The sequence below is a fragment of the Crinia signifera genome, chromosome 1 (assembly GCF_055691185.1).
Source record: "Crinia signifera chromosome 1, ASM5569118v1, whole genome shotgun sequence".
NCBI lineage: Eukaryota > Metazoa > Chordata > Amphibia > Anura > Myobatrachidae > Crinia > Crinia signifera.
Genome location: NC_139217.1, coordinates 208,553,446 through 208,571,348, shown reverse-complemented (window position 1 = coordinate 208,571,348; position 17,903 = coordinate 208,553,446). Strand labels below are relative to the sequence as shown.

Sequence of the window (17,903 nt, the reverse complement as noted above, 5' to 3'; positions counted from 1 at the left end):
ATTATACAACTGGACCAAGTGTGTTCCCTGACTGCTAACATCTTGCGTTTATGCGCTAACAGGCTCCACACAGCTTGTCCACTGCTCTAACTTACCTGCTTTGACCTATGCCAATAACCTCTTCCCCCCCTGACTCCCTGCAAGCTAACCCACCGGCTTCTTGCTATTAACCAATTACTGGCTGCTTGACTATTTCCTTTATTTGCTTTGTGGATATATCCAGCTACAATAAACCCTTTCAGTTTGCGACCTCATTGGAGTGAGATACTCAAATACTATTAAATTAACTGCTTACCTGTTTTTATATTGTACTATACTTGTTTTTAGACTAAATTGTTGTCTAAATTGTATGTAATTCATCTTTTATTGTGTATCCTTTATAAAATTTAATATTGTAACTTCAAATGTGTCTGGATACTTTTTTGTTCAGCATGGTTCACAAGTTATCTCATTAGACCCAGCAGCGCAAGTGCAAAAACTCCCTTTCTGTACTTTTGTGAGACGCAGCAGTCTCATTTGCATCTGCTGCAGCTGTTCATCTAAAAATTATAACCAATTATTGGTATTCCACCAGAATATATATAGAACTACCTTTATAGTTCATTTAGCGCCAGGATCTGTGAATAGGGGTGGACTCCTTTTGGAACCCTCCCCCATTCATAGTTTTTTCTTGTTCGTGTCGGTATTTTAACCATGTCGGTATTTTAACCGTCGGTCAATGGTTGTCGGCATTTTATACTGAATCTGAACAAATATGTCCTTTATCCTTGCAGTCATAACAGCTGCATGTGTATGTTCACAGAAAGCCATAAACATTATATAGATACAGTGAAGCAAAGACATTTGTTTTTATTAAATTTTATTTTTAAGTACCATACAAAATGTCATTTTAGAGTACCAGTCTTGGAAACAAATACTGGGTTTACATTAGTAAACATTTTTTTTTTTTTTAAACAGGAATAGCTTAAAGCAAACATAAAATAAAATCTATGGTAAAATAAGCAATGTGTAAAGATATCTTGTATACAAGAGGAATTAAAAGTTACAAAGCACTGAACACTAATTTATCTTGGAGATATTTTGGATAAAACAGCATTATGGCATAAAACAAATGTAAAATCAAAAACATACAACAATAAAAACAGCTTATTTCAAATAGGTTTTATCATGTGTGTCAAATGGCTTGTTGGGGCAAAAGAAACACGCTCTCCCAGACAAACTATAGACTAAAATCTAATATAACCTTGAATAACCTACAACAAATGAACCCAGAATCAGAAAAATCTGACACAAATGCAGTGTTTTTATGCTCTAGTCCATGGGTTAAAAGTATATAAGTACATTTTCACAGTATGCTTTTTCTTATCTAATCTACAGCAAGAAAAAAAAGAAGCTTATATGTTAGTCTAGAAGTGGAATGGAATAAATATAAAAAGGTGGTTACCGTAGGTATAAAAATCTAAACATTTCAGAATAAATTGTCTTATCTGCATAGGGTTACATTACACAAATTCAATTCTCAAACAATTATCAGAGTAATAGGACTCTTCATTAGGCACTAAAGAAAATATAAAGAAAATTTGATATAGTGCATATATTATTTCTAATCTGGCATGTGCATGATAATCTGAAGTGACTGTTGCAGTCTTTAGTGTATTCGTTTTCAAAGCAGCAGCTAGAGACAAGAACCTATTTTTGAGTCTTATGTGTTGCATAAGGAAATACTGAAAGAAAGTTGCACATGTAATATATGACAATTGGCATTAAAAGTATTTCAAATGAGCACTATAGTAAAATACTAAATATAGGAGTTGCTTTGGAGACTACCTCCAAACAATGCTAAGCACAAAATCATACCCTACACCGATGAGCATTAAGGGCTAAACAGCCTATATTCATACCTCCCAACTTTTGAAGGCAGGTAGTCAGGACCAGGTTTGCGTGCCGTAGAGGGGGAGTGGCCACGCTCCCTTTTTGCCGCTGTGGGGGCATGCCCAGCAGCTCAGAGAGCTTCTGGCTGTGCCCCCAGCCCCTCTGCCTGCAAGAATAGATGCTGTGCGCATATTCATTGATGACAGGTGGGGGGATACTCCCAACTGCCCCCCCCCCCCGGGGGACACTACCGGCCGCGGAAGGGACTCCCAAAAAACCGGGACGTTACTGCGATAAGCGGGACAGTTGGGAGGTACGTATTTTTAATAGGAAGTTATGTCTCTGCACAACTCAGGGAGTGAGTGACCCATTGGTTTGTGTAGAGCGTCAAGGTGTAATTAAAACACTGAATATTTAAAAAATAATAAGTAAATTTGATCAATTGGGTATCACAAACAACAATCCTGCTGGATCCCCACAAGTACAAGTCAATCCGGACTTCCACCTTCCCCCACCCCACCTTGCCCCTTCCGTATTGGGACTTCAATTAAACCCAAACCATCAAGTAGCAAGATTTTGGAACAAGCGGGACTCACTTAAGTATCCTTATTTTTCATTTTTGACAAGTGGTTTACTGTATGCCTTACTTTACCAAAAGCATAATCATCAGTCTTTTAGGTGTAAAATTAACGTGCATTGTATTGTATGTGTTTTTAATTTGTTGTGATAATTAAATGTTTTTTTACTTTGTGATACCCAATTGATCAAATTTACTTATTATTTTTTAAATATTCAGTGTTTTAATTACACCTTGGCGCTCTACACAAACCATCTGTTTGTTTTTTCCTGTACCCACCTCAGGGGATTGAACCCCCCTACGTGTGAGCTGCCTAACAACAAACCACCCCATCTCTCTAGCGCCTTTATCACCTGGTGGTGATTCAACTTTTTTCCAGTGAGTGACCCATTGACTTAGAAAATCTGCCTGGTAAATTGAATTTAACAAAAGTCTGTTTTCCTTAATGGGCATGGCATATTGACCTCATGGATGGCATTAAAGACCCGCTTAACGGTTTCTCTTGTTTGCAAGTAAAGATTTAATACATTTGAAAGCCAAACATTACTTCCTAGAACACATCATAATAAAGCTGGACATACGGTTTCAAAAGGAAGGGTTTAGGCCAGGCTTGTCCAACCTGCGGCCCTCCAGATGTGCTAAAACTACACATCCCAGCATGCCTTGCCACAATTTGGCTATTAGGGAATGCTAGAATGATGGCAATGCATGCTGGGATGTGTAGTTTTAGCACATCTGGAGGGCCGCAGGTTGGACAAGCCTGGTTTAGGCCATTGAACCCCAGTCCTTTCCTAACTAAAGAAACAGCAAAGACTAAAAAATAGGCATACATTCTAAGGGGGGTATTCAATCATGGGCCACGGCTGTCGAGCTGGCCCGACAGCCGTGACCCTGTCCCGTTCTTGGTATGCTCAAGAACAAGCAGGCGGGATTCAATGTCCCAACCGCAGCGGGACGAAAAGGGGGCGTGGCCTCAAGCTTGTCACTTCCCAGCCGTTCTCGGCAGAACGAGCCCGACTGCTTGTGAAGTCGGGACTCGTTCTGCCGAGATACCCTGTTCAATGCTGTCGGGGGAGACAACATTGAATAGGGCCCCGCAGCCATCTCCCCCACTGGGAGATGGCTGCGGGTGATTGAATACCCCTCTAAAAGTAAAAACCAAGTTGGTCAAAATAAATTGTAAAAATACAGTAAAAGCAATGATGACCAAAATAGTGGGCCATGGCTTCAAATTAAAACTTTAGAAACTTGCCAATATAAATGGGTTACCTGTGGAGAAGGCATGCAGATATTACAGCAATCCCAACATAACAAAACAATAGCAAATGTCTTTACCAGGCTGAAGGTCACCAATAACTTTAATTAAAATTCAGCCGCACTCACTTTGCAGTCAACTGAGAGATGTGTGATTAGGACACAGCTCATCATTTGCAACATATTACAGTATCACAAGAAATAGAAAAAAATAGTGTTTCCTCTATATTTAAAGCTACAGTATCAAAAAGAAATCCCTACCTAGTTTCATTATTATGAGGCTAGATGTTTGTCAATAATTATGGACATAAAGAAGTAAAGAATGCAGTGTATAACAAAACTATGAAGCCGGTATTGAGAGACTAAAGTGAACAGGATATCATGAGCGACAGGTTCCTACCAGGCAGATAACAGCACAGCGCATGCCCAGCTTTAGTTATATGCATGTTTACAAGTTCGGATAATGCTTTACAGGTAGCTTTAATTTGTGTGCATTTTCCTTTCTATAGCAAACAAACCATACATCGTAACATTGTAAGTTAGCAGAGGAAAACAGGCGGCCTGTCCTCCTCAGCTCAAAAGGAAAATGAAGTAAACACTAAAGGCGTGTACACAGGCTTCGATGTGGCGGCCATCGATACAGATTTGAAATCGACGGCCGCCCTGTACCCGGCATCGAACAGGAGGGAGGGGAGGCTACGGCAGGCGGACAGCGCGAGGACACCACACAGGGGGAGGATGCTGAATAGAGCAGCATGTAACAGCTTTCAATCTCGATGTCGTGGGGCCGTGCATGGGGATGGAATCTGCATCTAAGGCAGTTAACACGCTTCGGATTTAGGGTCATTTTTGATTCAATTTAATTTTGCTTCTAAAGCAAAATGGAATTGAAAATTACCCTAGATCGAAGCGTGTCTACGGGGCATAACAATAAGAATTAATTGGCAAGAACGGACAACTATATAAATCACATTTTCCTTATTATGATTATGGTCGGAACCACTGATCTCCGGTATCCTGAAGTGCATGCTATCTATCTCCCGCTGCCAACAAATCCCATTGTATTCACAGCTAAATATGCAGTTCTTTGACTTGAAAAAGATATAGCTGGCTACTATGACCGACTTCAAATATATTAATGGCTGATTGAAAATTATACTATATGTGTTATAACATAATCAGTGTTTATTAATTGTATGACATCTAAGAAAAAAAAATACATATTCTCATTTGTAATAAAAGCTCATTTCAAACTTGTAGCTATAGGCATATAGGTACTGCAGAAGAACAGAAAGTGGCAGTAGGGCCAGACAGTGGCTGCTTTATTGTACACTACATGCACAGTAATACAGCAATATCATCTTCAGTCTGCCGTAGCTATTACCTTAAATGAGCAGGATATTAAGAATTTTCATATATGCGATATTAGCAAACTAATAACTATTTTTCTGTTTATTTACAGCATTTAGAACGTTCTATAGCACAAATGCCATGGCAATATATTACCAGCTCTGGAAACAATTCATATTCAAGTATAACTTTTTTTTGTTCAGGGTTATTTGTAATTTTAGCATTAAATTGTATTTATTGTATGCTTGTGTTATCTCTTAGAAAGTGTATTATAAACTAAGTAACATACTGTATGTAGGGATGCATTTGACACTACACTTTTATAGGTTAACATGGTCACAAAACCATTTGTGGGCAGTAGGTGTAGTAGCATAAAAGAAGATTGATGAATGATCCACGTGGTTTAGTTAGTTTTGTAAAGCGTTGAACAGACTTTATTTCTAGAGAACTGACGGAGAATGGGCAATAATTAACAATAGCCGCAACGGACTAAAGCTGGGTACACATCTGCCAGATCTGGCGGTTGGAATGAAAATCTGACTATTTGCTCATAAACAGTGGAAAATGGACGAAAAAATGCTGTTCATACAAGTTGGTTAAATCCATGAATTAACCAATTTGTCTGGACTACAGTTTCCTACCAGACAGATTTGACAGATAATAGCGTATACGCCCAATTTAGTTATGCTGGTTTATAAGTTCAGATGATGCTTTACAGGTAGTGTTAAATTGTCCGAATTTACCCATATGTCTTCATTCTCCAAAACAAAAATCTTATCATTGTAAGTTAATGAAATTTATAGATAACTGTGGATCATAAAGTAGCATATATATTAACTCTGGTTATCAACTGTTCAAGTCTGTTACTAAATAACATGAATTACATGATACACCACAGCAAAAACAAGACACATTTAATGATTACATGAAGTCAAATCCTTGTTCTATGAGGAGAATCTACTTTAAGCTTATCATCACCTTTGACCTTAGGCCTGGTACACACCAGAACGATCCTGATTGTTAGTAGATCGTTAGCAGATTGTGTGATGCTCGCACGATCTGTTGGAGCCACACAATCTGCTAACGATCTGCATCCAATCTGATCCCAATCCGATCTGAGTCTGTATCCAGTTGAATGGATCTTTTACAGATCCTCACTGCAGCAGGTAGGATCTGTAAAACGACCAAACGACAGCGGGGACGCGCATCGGATTGGAATCGGATTGGAATTGGACCTAAACATGCCCAATCTACATACAATCTGCAGCCAATCGGTCGGAATTGGATCCAGATTGATGGAATTGAGCCCTAATCGTTCTGGTGTGTACCCCCCCTAAGTTAGCAAGACTAAACATTCTAAGGAAATCAAAAAAGTTGTACTCTGCATCAGTCAGAATGGAGGACCTGGCTACAGGACAAATACAAGAATGTGTAAGAGTAGCCATTGCTTTGTGATGCCTCATGGGAATGACAAACATTCATAAAATGGACTAAGCTGCTGCTTCATTTGTGCATAAAAGATTAAAATTATTTTTTTTAAATGGTACAATTTATTTTTCACTCAAGTTTTAACCATAAACCTAACATTAGTAAAAACAAATCTCAACGTAAAACTGGCCGCTGGAAGAGTAAGCTTTTTCCCAAATCTTCCAGGGCTCATTTACACTGATTCACTATTATAGTCTACGGCACCGAATGCTAGAAAATGGACTATTTAAAATTAACTTTTTCATTATGCATATAAACTAGAATCATTTTTCACGGAGGAAGCTTGGTAAAGGTCCTTGGAGGAAATATATGATGTATGTGGCGATCCAGCGTCACATTTTCCTAATAACCATTTCATTTCGTAGAGAGGAAAAAGAAACAACGTAATCTTTATAAAGATAAGACACTACGGATTTATATATATCTCAATTTCTATAACCTTTATATTTTTATTGACAACAATCATTGTTGCCAAGGTTTTAAAGAGAACTAAAATAATTTGTTAATTTTACATAAAATAAAGTTGACAAATGTTCTCTAGTCGCCATATTGTTTGATGTAAATAGCTTTATTATGACTGAAAGGCTATCAATTGCCAGACTACACACCTTTTGTAGAGGTGTGAACAGAACTGTGGCTTGGATGCAAGATCAGACGCACAATCGCAGCCTTATGGGTGTATTTTTAGTTAAATCCACAGTAAAGTAGTGTGTGTTTCAGGTGTATTCCCAACTATAGCACAGATAGGTACTTATGTAATATCTGGGCTCCCGTTTTTCTTATGAGACCGCGTCCGCTCGCCACGCTTCGGGCACGGTGGCTCGCTGCGCTCGCCACACTATATAAGATCAACTCCATGCGTAGTTGGATAGTAGGGGTATGAAAAAAATGGGGTGAATTTAACATGGGAGCCCAGATAATACATAAGTACCCACAGATATGTAGACTGGCACAAGACATTACTCTATTTGTAAACAATATAAAGTAATGATGTGTCATTTGCAAAAGAGAGAATTTGGCATAATGTAGGCAGGAATCTAATGAAGTCTTGTCAAATGCTGCAGTCAATATGCTAAGTGACTTTAAGAAGTGGCCAAGACTGAGCTGCTGGTGTCGTCATCATTGAGCGCTTAAGTAACCACAAAGGACACACCTAAGGAGCTTTATATAAAGATGTGTCTAAGTCTAACAAGGTTGTATCGCCAGTGTCCTTGTTAAACTTACATGTGCACGCCCCTACTCTCTGGCTTGGGGGGTGCAAGTTTAATATGCTCTGAAGAATACAAAGGAATGCATTTTACACATGTCCCATAAGCAGCAGAACACCATGTTGCAAATCAATCACTGGAGTTACAGTTGTGTGCTACATATTTTGCTGATTTTCATTTCTCAATAAAATGTGTTTGACTTTAACATATATGTTTTGTAAGCTGAGAAAGAACGTTCTAATCAAACAGCTCCTGACAGTTTTCAAACACAGCCCGTAAAATGACACTCAGGAGCGGATTGGTCGGAAAAGAAAAAAAATTCAGCTATTACTTCATTTCAAAAATCGTTCTCATTTATTTCTATTAGGCGGTATTGCTACCCTACTGTTAGCATACTGCCTTGATGGCTCAGAAGGGCTGTAGTGTTAAGCAGATGTAGGCCAAGGTTTTTGGAAGTGAAAAGATTTTAATAATACTACTTCAAATAATTCTGCAAATTAGATGACCAACCACCTCAGAAAGAGAATCAGATGTACTGAACTAGGTATAAACTGGTAACATTCATTAATGGTGTAATTGCCACTGTATATGGAGAAAGTGATAACTTGCATCTGTTGATACAAAGCTATTCTCTCAGTAGAAGTAGAATGTGGGGACTCATCCCTCTCTGACTTGTAAATACTCCATTTTTGTCTAAGGAGGTAAGAGAATGTCTCTTGATGAATAAAGAGCTGCAATCCTTCACTTTTCTCTGGGTGTATGGAAAAACCAAATAACCTACAAATCTATTAATCCACCTTAACCTTTGCTACTCTAATAGCAACGGTGCTACGTGTAAGAGGAATGAGCCACGCATAGCCAAGGTTAGGACACCCACAAACCTTCATGACAAAGCCATATCCTTTTGTGGCAGAAGTTGCGGTTGTCAAAGGAGTGCTTCACCGAGACGGTGATGCCAATACAGGATATGTCAAGGTTACATTCAGGGCATCATTGTGCTGCAACAAAGATGTGTGCTGGTAATTTAGCACCAGCTCCTTCAATGAGGCATAAAGGTAATAGGGCTCAGCAAAGCCATAGCCAGTCGCTGTCTCGTAGATAACACAGTGTTTGGTGTCACCATCAACCCTAAAAATCAGAGACAACTGAGTAAAATCTCTATTATTACATTACCTTTAAGTCATTTTTATGCAGTATATATATAACAACAAAAAACAAAACAAAGGTACTTGTTTCCTAGCATGGCGCCCGCGATTTTGATTGTATTGATCGGGTCGGAAAAATCGCGTCGATCGCATCGCATGCCAACCAAATTGCATGCGATGGATGCGATTTTTAGGTACTTATGTAATATCTGGGCTCCCGTTTTTCTTATGAGACCGCGTCCCCTCGCGGGGCTCGCTGCGCTCGCCACGCTTCGGGCACGGTGGCTCGCTGCGCTCGCCACACTATATAAAATCAACTCCATGCGGAATTGGATAGTAGGGGTATGAAAAAATGGGGTGCATTTAACATGGGAGCCCAGATAATACATAAGTACCGATTTTTACATTGGAATCAATGTTAAATGGTCCCTGAGACCCAATTTTACATTGATTTCAATGTAAAAAGCCCCAAAACCCCCCATTTTAATAGCAAACATCCCCCTGATGGGTGAAATGGCCCTCCATTGTTAATGCCACCCCACTATTGACGCCAACCCGAAGCGTGGCGAGCGGCGGTGGTACGCGTCCTCTGACCTTTTCATACCCCCACTATCCACGTCGGCGTGGAGTTGATTTTATAAACGCTTAACTCCACTCAACGCCGACGTGGATAGTGGGGGGTATGAAAAGGTCGGAGGAAGCGTACCGCCACCCCTCGCGGGTTCGCTGTGCTCGCCACGCTTCGGGTTGGCGTCAATAGTGGGGTGGCGTTAACAATGGGGGGGCACCATACTTTATAACCATATACAATGAGAAATTGGCCATATTGGCCCATTTCCCATTGTTCCAGCGACCGACGAGATCAACGCGATTTTAACTTTAAAAATCATTTAACATTATTCTCTATGGGAAAATCGCGTTGATTGCATCGCCGCCCATTATAATGGCCCGCGATGGACGCGATTTTCTCTTTTATCGGCAAATAAACTGGTGATTGACAGAAAATCGGGTCCCTCGCATGCCTTAAGTACCTTAAACTTAAGGCATGCGATCAACTCGACGGGCACCGTGCTAGGAAACAAGTACCAAAACAAATATTGGGTAGGGTAGAGGGAAATGGCCATGAAAGTATAAATTATAACGTTAATTTTAAAATAGTTTAAAATAGTATGCACAATATAAATAAAAGCAGAAAGGAAAATAATAAAATCGATGGAGAAATTGCTTAGTGAGAAATAAGAAAGGAGTGCAGTCCATTACTGGGGTTTACATTGTGCGGTGACATTATACTTACACAACAGAGCAAGCATAGCAACCTTTCTGGCGACTCTCACGGATCAAGAAGGTACCATCTGCCTTCCCGGAGAGCATCTCTTCTGCCTGCTCACGCTTCATCTTTCCCATGTACCATGTTCTCTCTTCATGGTGTGGGAGATCCTCATCCTCATCCATCATGGAGTATGGGCTACAAGGTAGGAAACACTAGTGTGATCTCCAATTGGAAGTCATTTATCAGCTAAAGCAGTAACTTATGCACTAATTGTATACACAATTGTGTACTGGTTCCTTTAACGAACATAAGTCAAGTATAAATATGGTAGACTAGCTGAGGTACCTGGCAATGCTCAGGTTCAGAACAGGCTCCCCGGGTCAAAAGTCTGCCTGGCGTACACCAAATTGACATCGGACAGAGGTCCTGGCCACTCCAATAGGCATCCCAGACCATTTGCCATTCCTCTTTGAAGTATTCACCCAAATCCATCCAGCGGAAGGCCCTGAACATGCCCATAGTGTGCCAGGCATACACCTCTGTGGCCCGGATTTGACCACATTTTTTTTCTTAAACCCCATGTACTCTATGTAATCCAACTTTGCCAACTTGCTTCCCTGACCCACTTTGTTTATTGCCCAAACCCTTTACAGGGTGGGGATTGGTGGCCTTCGTGGCCGTGAACCTAATCTGGACCCAATCAAGCCACCTCGCATTGTTATCTGAAAGTATATTGGACAAATAACAGAACAAATCTGTAAGATTATGATTCTGCGAACCCTGCTTCTCCCACTATATAACTCTCAGCCTGTGGCTTCCTGCTGCCTCCATTCCCCTCCTCACATCAGGTCACTGCCCCAATCACATTATTTATTTAGTTTCTTATACCTGTATAGCACAGCACATTCCGTTGCGCTTTACAAATTATACAGCACTGTCCCTACGGACACATCTTCTGAAATACTCTGTGCTGCTAGGGACCCTGCTCTTCCCACTACATAACTTGTACCCACACAGGGTCGGATTGGGGAGCAAAAAGGGATCTGGTTAGTGGCCGTGAGCCGAACCTGAACTCAATCAAGCCACCTTGCATTGGTTTCGTCCAAATCAGTCTAACTGTGTCCGAATGCATACCGGACAATCAAATAAATAACAGATTATGAGTTGAATTCATTCAGCCACAATATATTACCACAGGCTATTTGATTCCAATGACTATTCAACTAGTCCCCAATGCAGACTGCAGGATGCACTTTACTGGAATTTCTTTTCGGGTCTGCACTGAAAATAAACCTCAGATATATAGGGGTAGATTTATTACACTGCGCTATGGGGTATATGCGCTATCCGCCTGCGCTAAAGCAGGGGATAGCACTTCCCCTGATCTATCAAACCCGCGATATGGCTAATTAGCGTGCCGCGGTATGGTGCAGGAGGGATAACGTGTATAGGTTATTTGAATGTGGGCGCCCGGCTCATACCTTATTTATGAAGGTGCCGGGTGTCCACGCGCTCCTCCTCTAACGTCCAGGGCAAAGCGCCAGATTTTTCTGCCGCTGTGTAGTCTGAAGTCACTTTTTTTTTTTTTTCCATTTCAAAAAACCTTAATGAGTCTCTTCCTGGCTGACACCCGCTGATGACGTGCAGCCACAGGGTGCCCGGCCGCATGGGAGCAGTGCAGCTGAAGGGGCAGGCCGCCGGGGATGACAGGAGAAAGGCTCCTGAGTCCTGACAAGGCATGAATGCCACACTAACGGCTTCCCTCCTCGGCGCCAGCACATCCCCGCCGTCCGATGGGTGTATCTGCGCATGCGCCGGGTACACATCGCAACACAAGGTATCCGGCGCATGCGCAGAAGACACCGCCGGACACCTATGCAGCATTAATTATGAGAGGAAGCGTATCCCACGGGAAGGGAATATTAATAAATCTACCCCATCACATAGGTCTGGGAACATACCCCGGATTCTACGTGTTAACACCCAAAAACAGATTAATTAAAAAAGTGAGAAAAAAGAGCTATGACTGAATAGCCTAGGCATTAAATACTGAGACTACAACCCTTTTTCACCCCATGATAAATTAAGAGAGCTACTTAAATCTCCCTCCCCCAAACTTTAGTGTACCGCACCCCCTCGCTGTTCTTTGGGAACCTTACCCTTCCCAATCAGAGTCCATGTGGGTAGAAAATTATGAACAGGTTAAAAAAACATTTGTAAAAACTCATGCTGACTTTCACATGTCAACCATCCATTGCCATAGCGACCCATCACCCAGATACCGTCGTTTCTAATTCAGCTTATGTGAAAACATAATTGATCACTTACTCTTCTGGCTCATTCTTCATGTCCAGCCATTCGCTGATGTCTTTCTGTCGGGCACCATTCCCCAGCAGCCAGCTAAAAATAATTGAGAGACCATACAATGAAACGTGTAGGCAATAACCACAACATGACTGTTCTCAATATGATGCATATTATAAAGGTGCACACACGAGAACTACTTTGCCGATCGGCTGATTTTATAGATTTTTACCTCAAAACGGCAAATCTTGATTGGATGTGTACTCCCACTGATCATGCTGCATCAACAGGAATGCACCTCGGATCTTAAGATACATTTTTGGTGACAATGTGCATTTGCCTGAAATCTTTTGTCCGAGATGGACAAAAGACTTCAAGGAAATTTATGCACACATCTTACAATCGCAGATCTTTCTAGTGTGTGGGCACCTTTAGTGTGTGTGAACACATCTAAGCTAATGTTACCAAGATTTTCAAGAAAACCCAATGATGCACCAAATGGAACCCAATAAGTTTATTTATTTATTTAGTTTAGACAAACTGGTATCGGTTTTCATGTTACGCCTACCTATACTGCTCTCACACTGCCAAAACGTTTCAAAAACCCGTATTTTTAAACGGGTCTGAGCCTTCACCTTGCAGTAGATTACCGTTTTAAATACCGTTTAAGTACCATTTACATCAGTCAACCCTGTTTAATCCCCTGAACACGTTTCTAGGCAGAATGCAGGGGACAGACTACCACAGGTCTGTAATTTGTTGTTTTTCCTAAATACCATTTCAGAGCCATTCTCACTGCATAAAAAAAGGCTCTGAAACGTGTAGGACTCTGCTTTTAAAACGTTTTGAAATACCAGTTATCTTTAAATGGTAAATGAACTCTGGTGCTTTCCCACTGCAGCCTTGAACATTTTGAAATGGGAAAAAAACAGCAATATACCGTTTAACAAGTGCGGCGTGAAAGGGGTATTAATGTTTCTGTAACAGCATTGTTGTTAGTCATCGGCAATTAGATCAACAGTTAATAGGTTGGCAAATGAAAATGGTCAACACAGGGAAAAGACATGCGTTTTTCATGATTTTTTTTACATAAATACATCATGTGGTCATTTCCCTGTGTCGACCATTTTCGTGTAAACATTTTGCTTGTGTTAACCTATTGGCAATGTCAACCTAAAGCCTTCCTACGTTTTCATGGGTTGACCTATTGCCTGTCGAACAATAGAGGTCGACCTATAGACTGTCAACCTAATTACCTGATGATCCACATCAATAAATGCCACATGTATTATAATGTGCTGCAAAAGAATTGAATATCACTTTTCAGATTCACTTCAATTTCTCCTTGCAGCAACAACAATCTTTTTTTTTTAACCTGTTTGTTTTGTACAAAAACATTTTTGTGAATATATCGGTGTATACCCTCACAACACTTTAGATCGAGGTTGTTTGTATTTAATTAGCCAGTTAAATATGAGGCTTGATGTAGTTCAATAATTTTTATAGAGTTTTGCAATTTAGTTAGCATAAGATCCGCCAAACAGTACGAAAAATAAAACTAAAAACAGTTATGTAGCAACGCACATATTTGAGTGGTAAGTTCGGGAATTAAAACATTCCTATGACAGATGTATTATTGCTGTCCCCCAAAGGCACCATTTGGGTTCGACATTTTAGGATAGTTAGGAATATACAGCGAAGTATTGCTCATTATAGAAAAATATTCAAATCTGGGTATGTACTTTAAAAAATATTACCCTATATACATTGTACAGTATATGTATCCAAGCATTATGTAGCCAATAGCAAAAAGAAAACCAGAGATCAACCCTCCAAACAGTGCAGACGACAGTCGGGAGAGGCCGCCAAGGAGAAGCGGAGGCACACACACCAGCAGGGTGAGAAGACAGCCCCAGTCGCACACCACACAGAGAAACTGCCACCGCGTGCAGGGACTTTACACCACAGATCTTGGCCGTGGTGAACTTTTGTCCCGTGTGTACAGTGGCAGCTGATCGGGAGTCCGGTAAATTAGCTCAGATGGGGCCACAGAATGCAGGCTACGCTTACATCTGCAATATAGTTGGGGTTTCCTCCAAAAACAGGATAAGCAGCAGGATGGATGCGGGAGAGCTGAGAAACGCTGCCTTCTCTGAGCCACGCCCCATGAGGCTTGATGTAAGGATAGGAGAATTGAGTGTACTGTACCTTGTTCCTTTCCCTAGCCTCCTGTATTCTAGATCTTACTTCTCAATTAATACTGTGTTATGTTTCTGTTGGCGTTATGAAATTAGACAACCTTTTTTTATTTATTATTCAATATAGAAAAATGCTAAGTAATACATTTGTATTCAATTGTATTGATGGTCATATATGATTAATAAAATGTACACAATTAAGGCATTTTCTAAGCGATTTTGCTTAGTTTGGCAAAAGTCGCTTAGCAAATGCTCTCACATCGGTGTATGTGTGGGGGCTATATCGGCAGCAGTGCGCGTCCCAGCGCGTCTTTATCGCTGGCAGAGATTGATGGACAGTGTCCATCAATCTCGGCATCGGCAGGGTTCTCCCACCGGAGAACACTGGCGCTGTCTGCTTGCTTTGCACACAGAGCTGACAGCTCGCTCTGTGTGTGGGCTGTCAGCTCTGTGTGCTATGCGATAGCGGCGCAGCACAGCCCGACCTAGCCTAGCTAGGTCGCCCTACACACATCGCTATGTGTGTAGGGCCCATTAGTGAACCATAATACTGAATAATATACTTACACCAGGTACTGGTCTCTAAGTTTACGCAGCTGCATCAGATCCGGCTTCAAACTATTCATCTTCTTGTCAATCTCACGGTTTTCAGTTGCTTGTTTCTTTAAGTCCTGCTCCAGTTTACTTTTACTATCATGGATCTCGGTCACTCGAGATTTAAGCTTCTCAGAGTTAATCCTGATTCTGTGGATGAACAGTAGCTGAGATTATTTTGAGAAAAATAACAAAATCCAAATATGCATGGACAAAAAGCACCATTGCTTTCATATCTCTTGAGCCTCGGGATAGGTACTAGCCTGAAGCTATGGGCCTCGGGCAGCTAAGGGGAGACCCTTCAAAATTTTGCTGTGGAGCCCACAAAGTTCTAGCTACATCCCTGAGAGCTGGACAGACTCTCCTGGTTCCATGTGCTATGAAAGCAGGTGAAAAGTTCTAAGGATAATCACGTGTTCATATGAACCCTGCGGGAACTAAGAAAAGGTGCCCAGCTATACTTTTGGCTGCTGCAATTTCATTTTCCACACATGGACAACTTTCCTGTAGGTTCAGTAGAATCCATGTACTGCCCTCTTGAGGCTCCATGAAGAACAGCATTTAAGAGTTCTGGGTCCTTTCTAATGCTGGCCACACATCAGAAAGATATCGTTCCAACCAGCCAACTTTTGGCTGTTTGGAATGATAATCTTTCTAGTGTGTGGGAGCAAACGATTATCAGCCGTTTGCTCCCACACGGGCAAAAACGCTGATAAACGGCCCAAAACGGTCGTTCCAACTTGCTGGGAAAAATCAAACCTGTTTGATTTTTCCCAGCTGATCGCCCTGATGTGTGGGGAAAGTTCCCCCAACTGCCCGATAAGTAGGCGGACACTGACCAGCAGTGTCCGCCTACTCTTGTCACCTAGTGCTGACTGTAGCATAGATGACATCTGCGCTGGCAGTGGTAGTTACCTGTCATCAGCGCCGGTCCCGGGGTGTCCTGCTGCAGGGTCCTGAGGGAGGGTGTCCTGCAGGCAGCGCTGAGTCCTGAGGGTGTCGTGCAGGCAGCGCTGGCATTGCAGGGTGCCATGGCACCTTCCTAACCACTAGCAGCAGCACAAAATCCCCACTTCCAATGCAAACACCCGGCAAGCACGGACACCCGCCCCCGCAATTGTCGCAACCCCCCCTATTACTGGCAAAACCCGAGTCTCCGGTACCCATGCACCCCTGTCATTACCGGCACCAAGGTCAAGGTGCCGCCGCTGTGCTGTAGCCGCCAGGTCCACGCACCATCCCCCCAGAGCCGCCACCAGCCGGGTCCCAGAGAGCCTGCACCGCCTCTGCTTGTGACAGGTACTGGAGTCAGCTCATCGTTGCAGACTCCCCTAACCCCCGCGATCAGTACACGCACCCTCCAACTATGCTCCCTGTCCGCTGCCTATGCACTTCACGTCTCTCCCTGTCCTGTTCCCTGCGATCTCCGGCACCATCCCCAGTCCCCCCCACAGCGCAATCCCCCCGGTACCATCACCATCCCCCCCGTCAGCATCCCCAATCCCCCTGCAGCATGGTCCCCCTGCACCATCACCAGTATTCACCATCACCAGTGTGTGTTTCACAACTTTCTATTTTCATACATGAAGTGGATGCTTGTGTATGTAATGCAGAGGTTTTTTTTTAAAGTATTGGAATGTAATAGGGAATGAGTATTTTGAAAACAAAATAAATGGTTATAAATGTATATGCAAATTTATATAGAAATCTGATGCCTTTAGCGATAGTAACAACTTTCCTTATAGCCACCAGTTCCACCTCTCTAGTGAGTGTGATTTACATCTGTGATGTAGGCCACAAGTGCTGTCAACCCAGCACCATGCCTACTGTATCACCAAAATTTCTTTTCAATGTATGTACATGTATGAATGTATATGTAATGTATGTGTATATATATATATATATATATATATATATATATATATATAATGAGAAAGTATTATTTATTTTTGTGATTGGGAAGCTGAGAGGTAGGAGGGGAAGACCATATGATGTAGGAGGTAAGAAGGGTGCAGAGCTGGTTCCAGAGGAGATTTCAGAAAATACGTAATAAGTGTAGTCTGCGCTCAAAATAGCAGCTTTTTCTATGTGGTACGATTTGTTATTTAAATAAAAGCGCTTGCATATGGTAAAATGTTATTTAAAAAATTGAGCTGTTCCACTCAGAAGTAAAAACAAAAAAACAGTGTGAGTACAATGTTTACAGCCCTTCGTGGGTATTTGGGGTTGTGGCCGTTCAGATATGCGGCACTATTTGTGGAGACCTTGGCAGCCCTGTCTGCCCCTAAGCTTATCTAGATCTTCTAGCCTTTCTATCTTCTTCCAGAGGAGAAGCAAGCCCACAGTAACTGGCCTCACACTGTAATGCCGGCCACACATAAGAATGATATCGTACCAACCAGCCACTGTCCCCCTCTGTCACTGTGTCCCACTCTGTCACTGTACCCACTGTCCTTTAGTTCCCTTCTGTCGCTGTTGTGTCACTATCTCGCACCCCCCACACTGTCACTGCCCCCCACGTCCCTCGCGTTCACTGCCCTAACGTCTATCGCTGTCAATGTGCCCGCTGTCACTGTCCTCATGTCCTAGGCCATCACTGACCCCGCTGTCACTGTCCCCACTGTCGCTGTCCCCCTCTGTCAC

At 42.0% G+C, this 17,903-nt stretch overlaps 1 protein-coding gene across 3 annotated transcripts in view; it reads right to left on the bottom strand.

Annotated features, from left to right (window-relative positions):
- Positions 1–861: 861 nt before the first annotated feature.
- PIK3R2 (phosphoinositide-3-kinase regulatory subunit 2) overlaps positions 862–17,903 on the bottom strand; it is a 94,785-nt gene continuing 77,743 nt past the window's right edge. For 2 of the 3 annotated variants that reach the window (XM_083179224.1, XM_083179225.1), the window contains exons 13-16: positions 15,234–15,410; positions 12,493–12,564; positions 10,189–10,359; positions 862–8,877 (exon numbers count right to left, since the gene is read on the bottom strand). In XM_083179224.1, the coding sequence (XP_083035350.1) occupies positions 8,688–8,877; positions 10,189–10,359; positions 12,493–12,564; positions 15,234–15,410 (610 nt within the window). In that variant the 3' untranslated portion in view covers positions 862–8,687. Of the gene's footprint in view, positions 8,878–10,184; positions 10,360–12,492; positions 12,565–15,233; positions 15,411–17,903 lie in introns of those variants that run through there. The other variant, XM_083179226.1, reaches the window with a different exon arrangement.